Source organism: Molossus molossus, unplaced genomic scaffold, assembly GCF_014108415.1.
Source record: "Molossus molossus isolate mMolMol1 unplaced genomic scaffold, mMolMol1.p scaffold_m16_p_7, whole genome shotgun sequence".
NCBI lineage: Eukaryota > Metazoa > Chordata > Mammalia > Chiroptera > Molossidae > Molossus > Molossus molossus.
Genome location: NW_023425401.1, coordinates 96,640,166 through 96,653,408, shown reverse-complemented (window position 1 = coordinate 96,653,408; position 13,243 = coordinate 96,640,166). Strand labels below are relative to the sequence as shown.

The 13,243-nt window shown below is 39.9% G+C and overlaps 1 protein-coding gene across 4 annotated transcripts in view; it reads right to left on the bottom strand.

Moving 5' to 3' along the window:
• The window catches only part of EXOC4 (exocyst complex component 4), a 761,664-nt gene that overhangs the window by 129,234 nt on the left and 619,187 nt on the right, over positions 1–13,243 (bottom strand). For all 4 annotated transcript variants that reach the window (XM_036247077.1, XM_036247080.1, XM_036247079.1 and 1 more), the window contains exon 13: positions 6,051–6,206. In XM_036247077.1, the coding sequence (XP_036102970.1) occupies positions 6,051–6,206 (156 nt within the window). The remainder of the gene's footprint in view (positions 1–6,050; positions 6,207–13,243) is intronic.

Below are 13,243 nucleotides of genomic sequence, written 5' to 3'. Positions count from 1 at the left end.
CTGTTCTCTCCCACTTACCTCTGCTTTCAACTTCTAATCAGGACAGAGAACATGACAGATTAAGAGGAAAGAATCAATCACATGCAAAACAAAAGAGACCTATAATATTATTTTTCTTCTGTTAAAGCAAATATAATTTGTTATCAAACCATGTCTACACGCAAAACCATGGACAAATCTCTCGGGCATACTGTCCAGCAAAATAAACCAGATACTGTGATTAAATTTATATATAATTTGAGGACAGTCGAAACCAAACTATGGCGATAAAAGCCAGGATAGTGGTTCCCTCGAGGGCAGGCCTTCTGGGATCCTGGAAAAGCTCTATATTTTGATCTGGGGGGTGGGTGTAATCACACAGAATAATTCATTAAGTTACATAGTGAAGCTTACACTCACTTCATGTATAACTCATCATGATAAAAAAAAAAAATGTATGTATAATTTGGTTTTCCTTGACATCTAAGGAAAGTGATACAATTAAGTGGGCAAGATGAGGAAAGAAAGCTAGAAGCTTCATTCTAACTCTTCTAAATCAGAAGCATGAGGCACCATACAAAGGTTCATCTCTTTAGGTCAGCAAGCTCTTTTCTGGGGTAGGGCTAGAAACTCTTCCTTCAAGTCCAAGCTCCTGAAGAGAACTAATACAACTGATTGGAAATCTCTCTGCAAGCATAAAATACAATGAAGGCATGACATCATAAGCCAAAGAATGACAGAAAGAAGACCTACAGTAACCTGGAAAGTTGAGGAAAAAACAGTTTCTTCTCCAGAAGGTGCTTCTAACACAACTATGAAGGTTAGAGGTGTGATTAAAGGGACGAGCGGGAAGGTGCTTAGCCAGTCTTACAGCTCTGGCAGCAGGAAAATGTGCTAAGGTTGAGAAAGAGTAGAGCCTTGTGGCCTGACCTCTGTCCTAGGGTCAAGTTTAATTATTCTTACTTGAGGCTCCAATCCTTTGATGTCTCAACCATTCTTTACCTCTCTCGATAGGAAAAAATTATGAGGCTACTCTCTGCTATTATCACCATGACAACATGATCTAAATGAAGAGAACCTGTAGAGAACAGGAATAGGAAATAAAAGTTTAACAGTTTATAATTTATTTCAGATGCTGAGGAAAAATATATTCAGCACAATAAAGATTTTAGAGAAAAATATCTCTGTGACTTTGATATAAATCAGGATTTCTAAATAGAATACAAAATGTTCTATCCATTAAAAAATAAAAAATTTGACTTATTAAAATTTTGAAAGTTGGTTTATTAAAAGACATCATTAAGAGAATAACAATGCAACTTGTACAGTGGGAGAAGATGATATCTGTCTATCATAAAAAGTTATATGCAGATACATAAATAATTCCTACAAAAAGTCAGAAAAGAGAGACAACCTAATTTAAAATGAGTTATAGATCTGATTAAATGTGTTACAAAAGAGAATATTCTAATGGCCAATAATACATAAAAATACATTAAAAAATGCTTAACTTCCTTAGTCATGAGAGAAATGCATATTAAACCAACACGAGCTACCTCTACAAACTTGCAATAAAGCTAATATTTAAAAGATGGAAAATATCAAGAATAGATGAGATATGGAGCAACTGGAACTCTCATACACTGCTTTGAGAGTGCATACTCATGACCACTCTGGAAAGCTGTCTGGCAGCATGTGCTAAAATTGAACATATGTATAGCCTATGACCCAGCAACTCTACTCTTATCATATAACCCATAGAAATATTTATATATGGTTAGCAAAAGACATGCACAATATTCATGGCAGCACTATGCAAAAATAGTTCCAAACGAGAAACTACCCAGGTGCCCATAAGCAGCAGAATGAATATATATTTATGTGTGTGTGTGTGTGTGTATACAAATAAATAATAAAACAAAAATCCGATGTAGTCACACAACAGAATACAATATAGACTACACAGTAATAAGAACTTGAACACAACAATATGGATGAATGTCACCAACATATGTGGAACAAATGGAGCCAATCATAAAAGAATACACAACTTTATACAGAATCCAAAAAAAGATTGAAGTAATCTATGTGTCTAGAAGTCAGATAACAACTATTGGGCAGGCGAGTAGTGGCCAGAAGGAAACAAAAAAAAGATTCTTGTTGTTATTATCTGTTTCTTGATCTGGGTACTGGTTACAAAATAAAAAGTGTGAAAATTTACCAAGCTGTGCCTTTGATATGTACACATGTGCTATGTATATTCAATAAAAGTAACTATAGGTAAATGTAAGCAGAGACATAGACACTCTAAGAAAGAATCAAAAGGAAATGTTAGCAATCAAACACGCCATAACAAAAATGAAGAATGTCTTTGCTGGGCTGATCAATAAACTGGGTATAACCAAGGAAAGAATCAGTGAGCTTGAAGAACTGTCAATAATAACTTCCAAATATGAAATCCAAAGAGAAAACAAGAATGAAAAGACAGAACAGAATATCCCAGAACTGTGAAACAATTACAAAAGGAGTATTGTATATGTAATGGGAATACCAGAAGGAAGGAAAAAAACACAGAAGAAATATTGCAGCAATAATGACTGAGAATTCCCCCCAAACCAGTGATATATACCAAACTGCAGACCCAGGAAGCTCAGAGAACACCAAACATGAAAACCACCAAAAATATATATATCCAGGCATATACTATTTAATCGGCACAAAATCAAAACAAAGAAAAAACCCTGAAAGAAGCCAGAAGAAAAAAATCACCTCACCTGTAAGAGAATAATAAAAATTACACTGGGCTTCTCCTAAAAAAATTATGGAAGCAAGAAAAGTCAAGTGAAATATTTAAAGTATTAGAAGAATCACCAACCCAGAATGCTAAACTCAGTGAAATTATTCTTCAAAGTGAAGGAAAAATATAGTCTGTCTGACAGACAAAAATTGACAGCATTTGTCACCAGGAGACCTGCCTTATAAGAAATGTTGAAAGAAGTCCTTGGGGAAAAGGAAAATGGTACAGGTCAAAAACTTGAACCTACATTAAGAAAGGGAGAGAATGAGAGAAGAAAAGAAATAAAGGAAAATATAACCTTTTATTTCTCTTACTTTTAATTGAGCAATAGGTAACAGTTTGTTCGAAATAATACTGTATGCAGTGATTATAGCTTATGGATGAATGAAATGAACGTGAGCAATGTCGTAAGGACTGGGAAGGAGGAACTGGGATACACTGTTATAAGGTATTTGCATTCCCCATGGAGTGGTATGATGCTATTTGAAAGTGGACTTGGATTGGTTCACATGTATATTGAAAACTGTTGGACCACCACTAAAAACAATTTTTAAAAAGAAGTATAATTTATACACTAACAGGGGAGAAAAAATGGAATCCTACAAAACACTCAATTAGAACTATCATGCAAAAAAGTACAATCCATAAAATAAGAAAGTCAATACATTTGAATTCAACTAAAATTAAAAACTTCTGCTCTACAAAAGACATTGTACAGTTTGAAAGACAAGGTATAGACTGAGAGAAAATATCGGCAAAACACATATCTATAAAGGACTGGTATCCAAAATATACAAAGAACTCTTAAAACTCAAAAATAATAAAACATACAACCCAATTAAAAATGGGCAAAAGATATGAACAGATATCTCACTGTATATATGTAAATGGTGTACACACACACACACACACACACACAGTAGGCATATGAAAAGATACTGAACATATGTCATTAGGAAAATTAAAACAATGAGATACCACAAACACACCTATGAGAATGTACCAAATCCCAAATACTGACACCATCAAATGCTATTAAGGATGTGGAGCAACAGGAACTCTCCTTCATCGCTAGTGGGAATGCAAAATGGTACAGCCACTCTGAGGATGGTTTGGCATTTTCTTACAAAACTAAATATACTCTTTACCATACAATCTAGCAATTGCATTCCTTGGTGTTTATCAAAGTGAGTTGAAAACTTACACCCACACAAACACCTGCACATGAATGTTTATAGCAACTTTATCAGTAGGTGAATGGATAAACAAACTATGGTATGTCCATAGAATGAAATACTATTCGGAATTTTTAAAAAATAGTTATCAAACCACAAAAGGACATGAAGGAAACTTTAATGAATATTGCTAATAAGCAAAAGAAGCCAATCTGAAAAGAATATATACTATATGATTCCAATTATATGACATTCTGGAAAGAAAAAACTATGGAGATGGTTAAAAAAAAAACAGTAATTGTCAGGGGTGCAGGGAGAGGAAGGCAGAGGTGACTAGGAGAAATAATAGAATTTTTAGGGCAATGAAACTATTATTTTCAATGATACTGCAATGTTGGATACCATTCATTATACATTTGTCAAAACCCACAGAATTTACAACAAAAAGAGTGGACCCTAATGTAACCTACAGACTTTGGTCAACAATAATGTATCAATGTTAACAACTGTGCCACACTAATGTTAAAAACAGAGAAAACTGGGGGTGGGTGAGGAGATATATGGGGAGTTGTAATTTTCGACAAAATTTTTTATCAGCCTAAAATTGCTCCTCCCAAAATAAAGTCTATTAATTAAAAAAAGTAAACTATAATATACAGTTTTCTTGTATCAAAGTAACCAATCAACAAGTTTCTCTGAGATAATGTGAATAATAGAAATAAAAATATAGCTAGAAAGGCTTTAGATTAAATTACTGCTGAATTTTTGAGTATCATGATTCGAGAAAGTTTTAAATGGCACTATAGCAAATTTTCACAATAAAATGTTGGTAAAACATGGCACTATAGTGTATGAATGTGGTTAACTCTGTGAGCATTAAAGACCTATTTATCTATAGCTGCAATCTACATTCTCTGAAAGAGATAAGCCCACAGCAGTCTTAGGATAAATTAAAAGTAAGGTATTAGTCATTACTCCTTTTATTCCTTTTTTGGTCTTTGCTCAACAAAGCACTTTTATTTTATTTTATTTTATTTTATTTTATTTTATTTTATTTTATTTTATTTTATTTGTACTACTGATTTATGCATTTGGACAGGCAAAAGACAGTAAGAATAAACTTAATTTTTATCTACTTATTTTTTGTTAATCCTCACCCAAGGATATTTTTTCCACTGATTTTTAGGGGGAGGGAGGAGAAATCCATATGAGAGACAAATCAATTGGCCACCTCCTGCACACTGCTCCCCCCCCCCTCCACTGGGGCCAGGGATTAAACCTGCAACCCAGGTATGTGCCCTTGACTGGGAATCAAACCTGCAACCCTTTAGTATGGTGGGTGGGGGGTGATGCTCTAACCACTAAACAATGCTGGCCCCGGCAAAAATAAACTGAATTTTAATGAGACAACATATTACCTCCACTTTTACCCCCTACTTTACAAAGTAGGTGCAATATTTCACTGTGGCAGGCCCTGAGTGTGAAAATGAGTAGCTTCATCAAATGAAGCCCTAAGTCAATCACTTCAGTTGTACTTAGGTAAACACTTAGTGATAGAGTTGACAGAGAGACCTTACCTTTGTCAAAACAAGCAGAAAAGAACCAGAGATAATACAATGTATATGAACAGACATGGGAAGCACATATGTATTTCCAGAAAGTTCAACTAATGGTTCTATGAGCTGAAGAACATGCTAAGAACTGTAACATACTCTGTATGGGCAGGACTTTTCTTATTAACTGCCCGACATATTTCCAAGGCATGGTACATAAGAAGGTGAATACAGCTTTGCTGAATAAGTGAATGAATGAATGAATTATATTTGTCTCCGAAGAGGGGAGAATGACCTACAAATTGAAAGATATTTTAACTCGATTTAGCAACACTCCCAGTTTGATTCATATCAATCGCTGCCATCTACAGTTTTGAGAACAAGGCATATTTGCATGGGAAATGAGGTGCATTAGGCTGAAAACAGGCTGTACTAAGCGCAGTTAATTGCTGCTTGATGTTTAGAATTTTTCGCATAAGAAAGAATCAGCCAAACAGATGTTTTTCCTCCTCATGTTCGGTACAACTTAGAAAACAGATCTTTTACCTTATGAAATCTTCTTCATCTTCTCGCTTTGGCCTCAGCTGTTTGGGTTGAGCCATATTAATCCAGTTTGGCAGAGATTTCAGGAGTCTGCTGATATCGTCATCTTTTGCCCAAGATGCACTGATGACAAGTTTTTCTTCTGATTGGGCAATACTCCTAAGCAAAACCAGGAGAAAGACACACGTCAGCACGTTGCTTAATATCCGATTAGTACTTGTTATCTACCTTTGCTACACAGAAAAGATCCTCATCTCTCTCTCTCTTTTTCTGTTAATCCTCACCCAAGGATATTTTTCCACACACACACACACGTATATGTATATATGTGTACATATAAATATATATATATATATACACACACACACATACACATATATTTTTAGATAGAGCAGTAGGAAGGTGAGGAGCGTGAGCAAGAGAGAGAAACATTGATGTGAGAGAGACAAATCGATTGGTTGTCTCCCACAAGACCCCACTGGGCCGAGATCCAACCTACAACCCAGGTATGTGCTCTTGGCCAGGAACTGAACCTGAGACCCTTCAGTCTGAGGGCCAGGCTCCACTGCTGAGCCAAACCAGCCAGGGCCCTTACCCCTCTCTCCTATTGGCATAATCCATTATCTGGGCTGGGACAGTGATACCCATTAATTGGTCACATTACTGGGAACAATCATTTCTAGATTTCATTCTTAGATTCTTCATTGTTGAGTAATCGTGAAAGCTAATAATACTAATTAGTCCCCTTTACCCCTTAGGATAAATAAAAGTGTATGGTAGGTTTTGGGGGGAATCTTTCAAGAAAGACGTTAAATAAGGTGGAGTAGCCATATAAAAGAATGCTATTAAATAGCAACGTACACGGGCGCCCGAAAGAGGACACAGTGTTACAAAGGGCTGTCCTGTGACTTCTTGGTTTAAACTACTAATTAGTTCTACTTGAAGTTGCTGTTTGAACTATGGACACCGCTGTATTCACCATCATAGAGACACCGTCTGCCCCTAATGTCAGGCAGAAAGTCTTTGATTCTTGCTCTCTGCAGTGGCCTTTGACGTGTGACCCAGAGTTGACAGGCTTCAAGCCCTTTAACAGGGCCCGTGGGTTCGCTATTGACACTGCTCTTACTAGAAGGTACCTGTGAAGTCATCTTAAATGTTCAATTTCAAATGAATTAAAAAGCTCCTCATTTCTGTCCCTATAGCTAATTTGAATGGTCTAGAAATCTCCATCAGCAGTTCTCGGGGACAGAAGTGACAGCTATTTATGAAAGGAGTGCTAATTAGCCGGCTCCCGTCTGAAGCAGACCCAGGCTCCAGGTCTCCCCTGCAGCCCGGGCAGCGTTCGTTCTGGTGGAAGGGTGGTACTGGAGGACGTCACGTGCAGGTCTCTCCATGCAGTGCATGCATGGCGGATATGCATGTGTGTATGATAAAACCTCCTTTACCCAGAGACAGTGTAATGTCTGTAGACAAGCCCTGAGCCATGACAGCCTGTTTCACGGAAACATGGTCTCATGCTGGAGGAAGCAATGCTGCCCTGGTTGTCTGAAAATAAGCTAGAAGAATAAGAGAACCAGAGTTGGTTTCCAGAATTCTCACCACAAGCACACGTTTTCTAATTGTAACTCTGGTTAGTGATGCAAAAACAGACTCTCAAATGACTCACACTGGTACCTTTAATTCCCTTTCCCCCCTTCTTTTCTTACATCATTCTGAAATATTTATGGATTAGTCCCACAGTCTAACTTTTACACTTTCATACTTGGGGTGCTGGGTGCAATCTTACAGAATGGCACCACCTGACATCTATGATACACATGCCAGGTAGACCCTCCGCTTGCTGGCATTCTTTTTACCTGTCTCTGATCAACCTCCTCTCCCATTTCCCTCAATGACTTTTTTTGGGGGGGGGGGCGGAGAGGGAGAGATAGAAACATTGATGTGAGATGGAAACATCCACCGGTTGCCTCCTGCACATCCTTTCTGGAGATCACACTGATGTTTCTGTTTTTCTTTTTCTCTTTCTCTTTCTGTCCATCACTCCCCACCCCTGCTCTTCTTTCTTCTGGCAAGTCTCAAACCTCACGTTCTTTGTGAAGAATTTGTTAACGATGTCAGCCTTCAGTAATCTCTCCCTCCTTTTATACGCATCACCTACAACTTCACAATTGTCCTATACGATGGATTGGGCAAACTGTGGCCTGTCAGTCAACTCGACCCATCCGCTGACTTTGTATAATCTGTATGTTATAAACAATGTCTTTATTTTATTTTTTTAAATCAAAAGGAGATTTTGTGACATGTGGAAATTATATAAAATTTAAATTTCAGTGTCCATACCTAGAAAGAACTTTAGCTGGGTTGCTCAATTCCTCTTATACCCACACTACAGGTCAAATTCTGTTCCACAGAGTTAGAAGGTCAAACCTAACTCAGTTTTCCAGCCTCTAAGTCTTTGAGCCCATCCATTCTGGCCCACTTCAGCCCTAGGGCTCAGAAAACAGTTTGGGCTTACAGGTGTGAGATGGTACTACACATTTTGGGAATCTAGAAATTTTCATCTTAGTACTAGCTGGAATGGAAAGAATTAGCTTAGTGGGACACTGTGTTAAAGGCACCCACATGATTTACCTAGCATTTTTGGAAGACTGGATTAATTCTATAATTCAACTAGTATATTACTGCTTTTGCTAATATTCATTGATCTTGTCTTATTAAAAAATGTAATCCAAATGAACTAACACGCTACCTATATAAGAGCCCTCAAAATAAATTATTAATTCATATTGGAATAAACGTCCAATATGCAATTCCCAATATTATAATTTGAAATACTGGCATTAATTTGCAACATACAATTACCCTACAGGGAATTTTTCATTCAAATGGCAAGTTTCCATCCTGCATTTATTGGTTTATAATTTTGTGCTAAACTAGATTGTGTGGGCTACAAAATTCCAGGACATATCCAATAGCCTCCAAAAGTAGAGCTAAATCTCCGATTATTCCACAAGAGGAGCAGGGTTAATTACCACTACCAGAACCATAATCTACTAATTAATTCACAGCTCAATGGGCCACAGAAAGAGCCATCTGTGTAACTATTTGTACCTGTTCCCAGGAGGAAGAGGAAAATAGGTATACCTCTTGGAACAGGTGATACGGCTGCCATGAGAAGGGTCCACCCTCTAGACACAGCTGAGTAAATTTCATTTGCAAAACATCTGTTGGTGCCGACTGGCTCTGAAGTGCGTTGCTTCCTCTCTGGAACAGTTGGGAAGAGCAAGTGTGCCTGGTCCCTGGGCACAGCTGGGGCGTCGAGTCTTTCATTAAGTAAACAACTGGGGGCAGGTGGGGCTAATTGGATTCAACTGTTTGGTGACAGCCAGGGCATGATGTTTACTTTCCCAGACCACATCTTTCAGACACTTCAAGCTAGACAAATGAACCCTGGACAAGGTTGGTCCAAAGGACACCACTGTAGTGGATTTTCGACTGTGAATGGCTGGACCTGTAGCAGGCCAAAGTGCAGAGCAATGCCCAGCAACGGAGTCACAATGACAATGAGCGATGTAAAAATGAGAGTCAGCAGTATGCTACTGATTAAAACAAAACAAATGCAAATTCAAAACCAAAATAACCCTTAAGGTAAGACGAAGCAGAATAAATAGGAAAAGAGCAGAGAAACATCAGAAACATCTTTTTTTTTTTAACTTAAAAAAAAATCACTTTTTATTTTTTAATTACACTAGAGATACAAAATTATATTAGTTTCAGGTGTACACCCCAGTGATTAGACATTATAAAACTTAAGTGATCATCCTGAAAAATCTCATACCCATCTGATACCATACACAGTTATTACACCTCCATGGCTGTAACTACTAATTTGTACCTTCTAAATCTCTTCATCTTTTCACCCACCCCCTCACCCATCTGGCTACCATCAAAGTGTTTTCTGTATCTATAAGTCTGTTTCTGTTCTGCTTGTTTATTTTTATTTTTACATTCAATCATTGATATGTATATGTTGCTATTTTATTATACATATTTTTAATCTTTTTTCTTCCTCTTCTTACAGAAGACCCTTTAACATTTCATGTAATACTGGTTTGGTGTTGATGAACTCTTTTGGCATTTTCTCGTCTGAGAAGCTCTTTATTTGACCTTCAATTCTAAATGATAGCTTTGCTGGATAGAGTCATCTCAGTTGTAAGTCTTTGCTTTTCATCACTTTGAATATTTCTTGCCACTCCCATCCAGCCTGCCAAGTTTCTTTTGAGAAATCAGCTGACAGTCTTATGGGAGCTCCCTTGTAGGTAACTTCTTTTCTCTTGCTGCTTTTAAGATTCTCTCTTTGTCTTTAACCTTTGGCATTTTAATTATGATGTGTCTCGGTGTGGGCCTCTTTGGACTTATCTTGTTTGGGACTCTCTGTGCTTCCTGAACTTGTATGTCTGTTTCTTTCACCGAGTTAGGAAAGTTTTCTTTCATTATTTTTTTCAAGTAGGTTTTCACTTTCTTGTTCTCTTTCTTCTCCTTCCAGCACTCCCATGATGTGAACGTTGGTAAGCTTAAAGTTGGCCAGAGTCTCCTTATACTATCTTTATATTTTTTGGGTTATTTTTTCTTTCTGCTCTTTGCTTGGGTGTTGTTTCCTCATATTCAAAATCTTTGATTTGGTTCTCAGTGTCCTCTACTCTACTATGGATTCCCTGTGAATTCTTCTTTACTTCAGTCAGAGCATCCTACATTTCTGACTTTTTATTTTATTATTATTATGTTTAACCCTCATCTAAAGATATTTTTCCATTTATCTTCAGATAGAGTTGGGGGGTGGGCATTGATGTGAGAGACACATGACCCTGACCAGGGCCAGGGACGAACTGCAACCAAGGTATGTGCCCTTGACTGGAATCAAACCCAAGACTCTTCAGTCCGCAATCTGATGCTCTCACCGCTGAGCCAAACTGGCCAGGGCATTTTTGACTGGTCCTTTTTAATGTTGTTGATATTCTCACTAAGTTCCTTGAAGTTCTCACTAAGTTCCTTGGGCATCATTACAACCACTGTTTTGAACTCTGTATCTAATAATTCGCTTGCTTCCAATTCATTTAGTTCTTTTTCTGAAGATTTCTCCTATTGTTTCACGTGTGACAGGTTCCTTTGTGTCTGCATTTTGGCCGCTTCCCTGTGTTTGTTTCTATGTATTAGGTAGACCTGCTGTGTCTCCCAGACTTGGTAAAGTGGCCTCATGCAGCAGGTGTCCTGTAGTGCCCAGTGGCTCAGCCTCCCCAGTCCCCTCAGCTAGTCATTCCAGGTGCGCCCCTGTGTAGACCGTGTGCACTGTCCTGCTGTAGTTGAGCCTTGATTGTTGTTGGCATCACTGGGAGAAAATGACCTCCAGGCCAATTGGCTCTGAGGACCAGCTGTGACTACAGCTGAAGGGCTGCTGTGTAAGAGCCAACCCTATGGAGCAGGACCTGCTTCAGTGGGGCTTTGGTGCTCACCAAGTCTGCCCCTTGAGTGTGTTGCTCATGGAGGTGGTAGGGTTGTAATCTGGCATGGTCCGAAGCTGACCACTGGGTGCACAGGTTCTTGGGCTTCCCAGGAGGTGCAAAGTCAGCCACTGCCTGTGCCCTGCCTGGGGCCACCTGGACGAGCTAAAGAGCAGTCTGCAGATGGCTGCTACTTGTGTTGGGCTTGGAGGTGCCAGGAGAGACCAAGCTATGAACCAAGGCAGGCAGCTGCTAGTGCCCGGCCTGGGGCCACTTCGCCAGAGGTAGGGAGCATGCTGAGGCCAGCTGCTGCTTGTTTGAGAGATTTGAGGAAAGTCTGACGCATGAGCCAAGACAGGCCAATCCTATGGTAAAGGCACTGGAAATGGCTGGATGAACCTGCACGTTGGGTGGGGCGGGGCCTCAGGGAATCACCAGGGCGGTGAAGAGTGTGAGCCAAGTTGATGGAGACTCAGATATGGTGCCGGCCTGTGGGCTCTGTGGGGGGAGGGCTCAGCAAGGGAACAATGTCCTCTGCCAGCACTATTTTCTGGGAGAAATCTGCCCTCCCCACTCTTGTCCTGATGCCAGAGAAGTTAGTTCCTCCCCGTAAGTCCCTGGTTCCCTTCAAGCTGCTGCCCCAATGCTGGAGCTCAGAGGGGTCGAGTCCAAGTCTGTGCCCTTTAAGAGAAACTGGCTGGGACTCTAGCAGCCTCTATGTCACTCGGCCACAACCCCCTCTGGTTTTTACAGCCCGAAGATAAGGGGACTTCTCTTCTGGCCACTGGAACCCTGGGCTGAAGGATCTAGTGTGGGGTTGGAACCCCTCGCTCCTCAGGGGGGACCTTCACAACCAAGATATCCCTCCTGATTAAAAACCACCACATGTGGGTGTGGGACCGCCTGTCCGCACCTCTGCCCCACCCCAGACTGCCCCACCTACCAGTCTCCATGTGGCTTCTTTCTAAATTCCCTAGCTTCAGGAAGCTCTGAATGATGGCTGTTCTGTAGTTTAGCTATAATTCTGATGTGGTTGTGGGGGCAGGCGAGTACTGCTTTGACTATATGGCCATCTTGCCTCCATAAAGTCTTATTTTATTGTTGTTATTAGTCCCTACCCAAGGACATTTTTCCATTGATTTGTAGATAGAGTGGAAGGGAAAGAGAGAGAGAGAAACATTGATGTGAGGAAGACACACTGATTGGTTGCCTCCCACATGACCCCAACCTGGGTCATGAATCGAACCCACAACTATTTGGTCCATGGATGGATGCTCTAACCACCGAGCCAAACCGGCCAGGGCTCAGGTTATCTTTTATATCATGCTCAGTGCTGGTCGGAGCATATACCAGCTCAGTGCTGGTTTATGATGGTGTGTATTTTTACTCAATAATCACAACTTAGGAAACACCTGACAACTCTGGCGAGGGTTCATGGAAGACAGAGGCAAACTGGCAGGCAGCTCGCATGGGCTTGCGGAGGGTTCCCCTGGCATGTGCCTTTGGCTCTACTGAAGTTCAAAGTTAGTTTGTCCGCAAAGGCATCAGAGCAACCCAACTAGGCTCTCATTCCTGTAGGACCCTGGCCTGAGCCTACACAGGAAACCCAAAGGGCTCAGGAGACATCACAGTCCCGGCGTCCAGTCTCTGCTGTTGGCACAATGGGGCCACCACCGTCACACACCACTCTGATCAGGC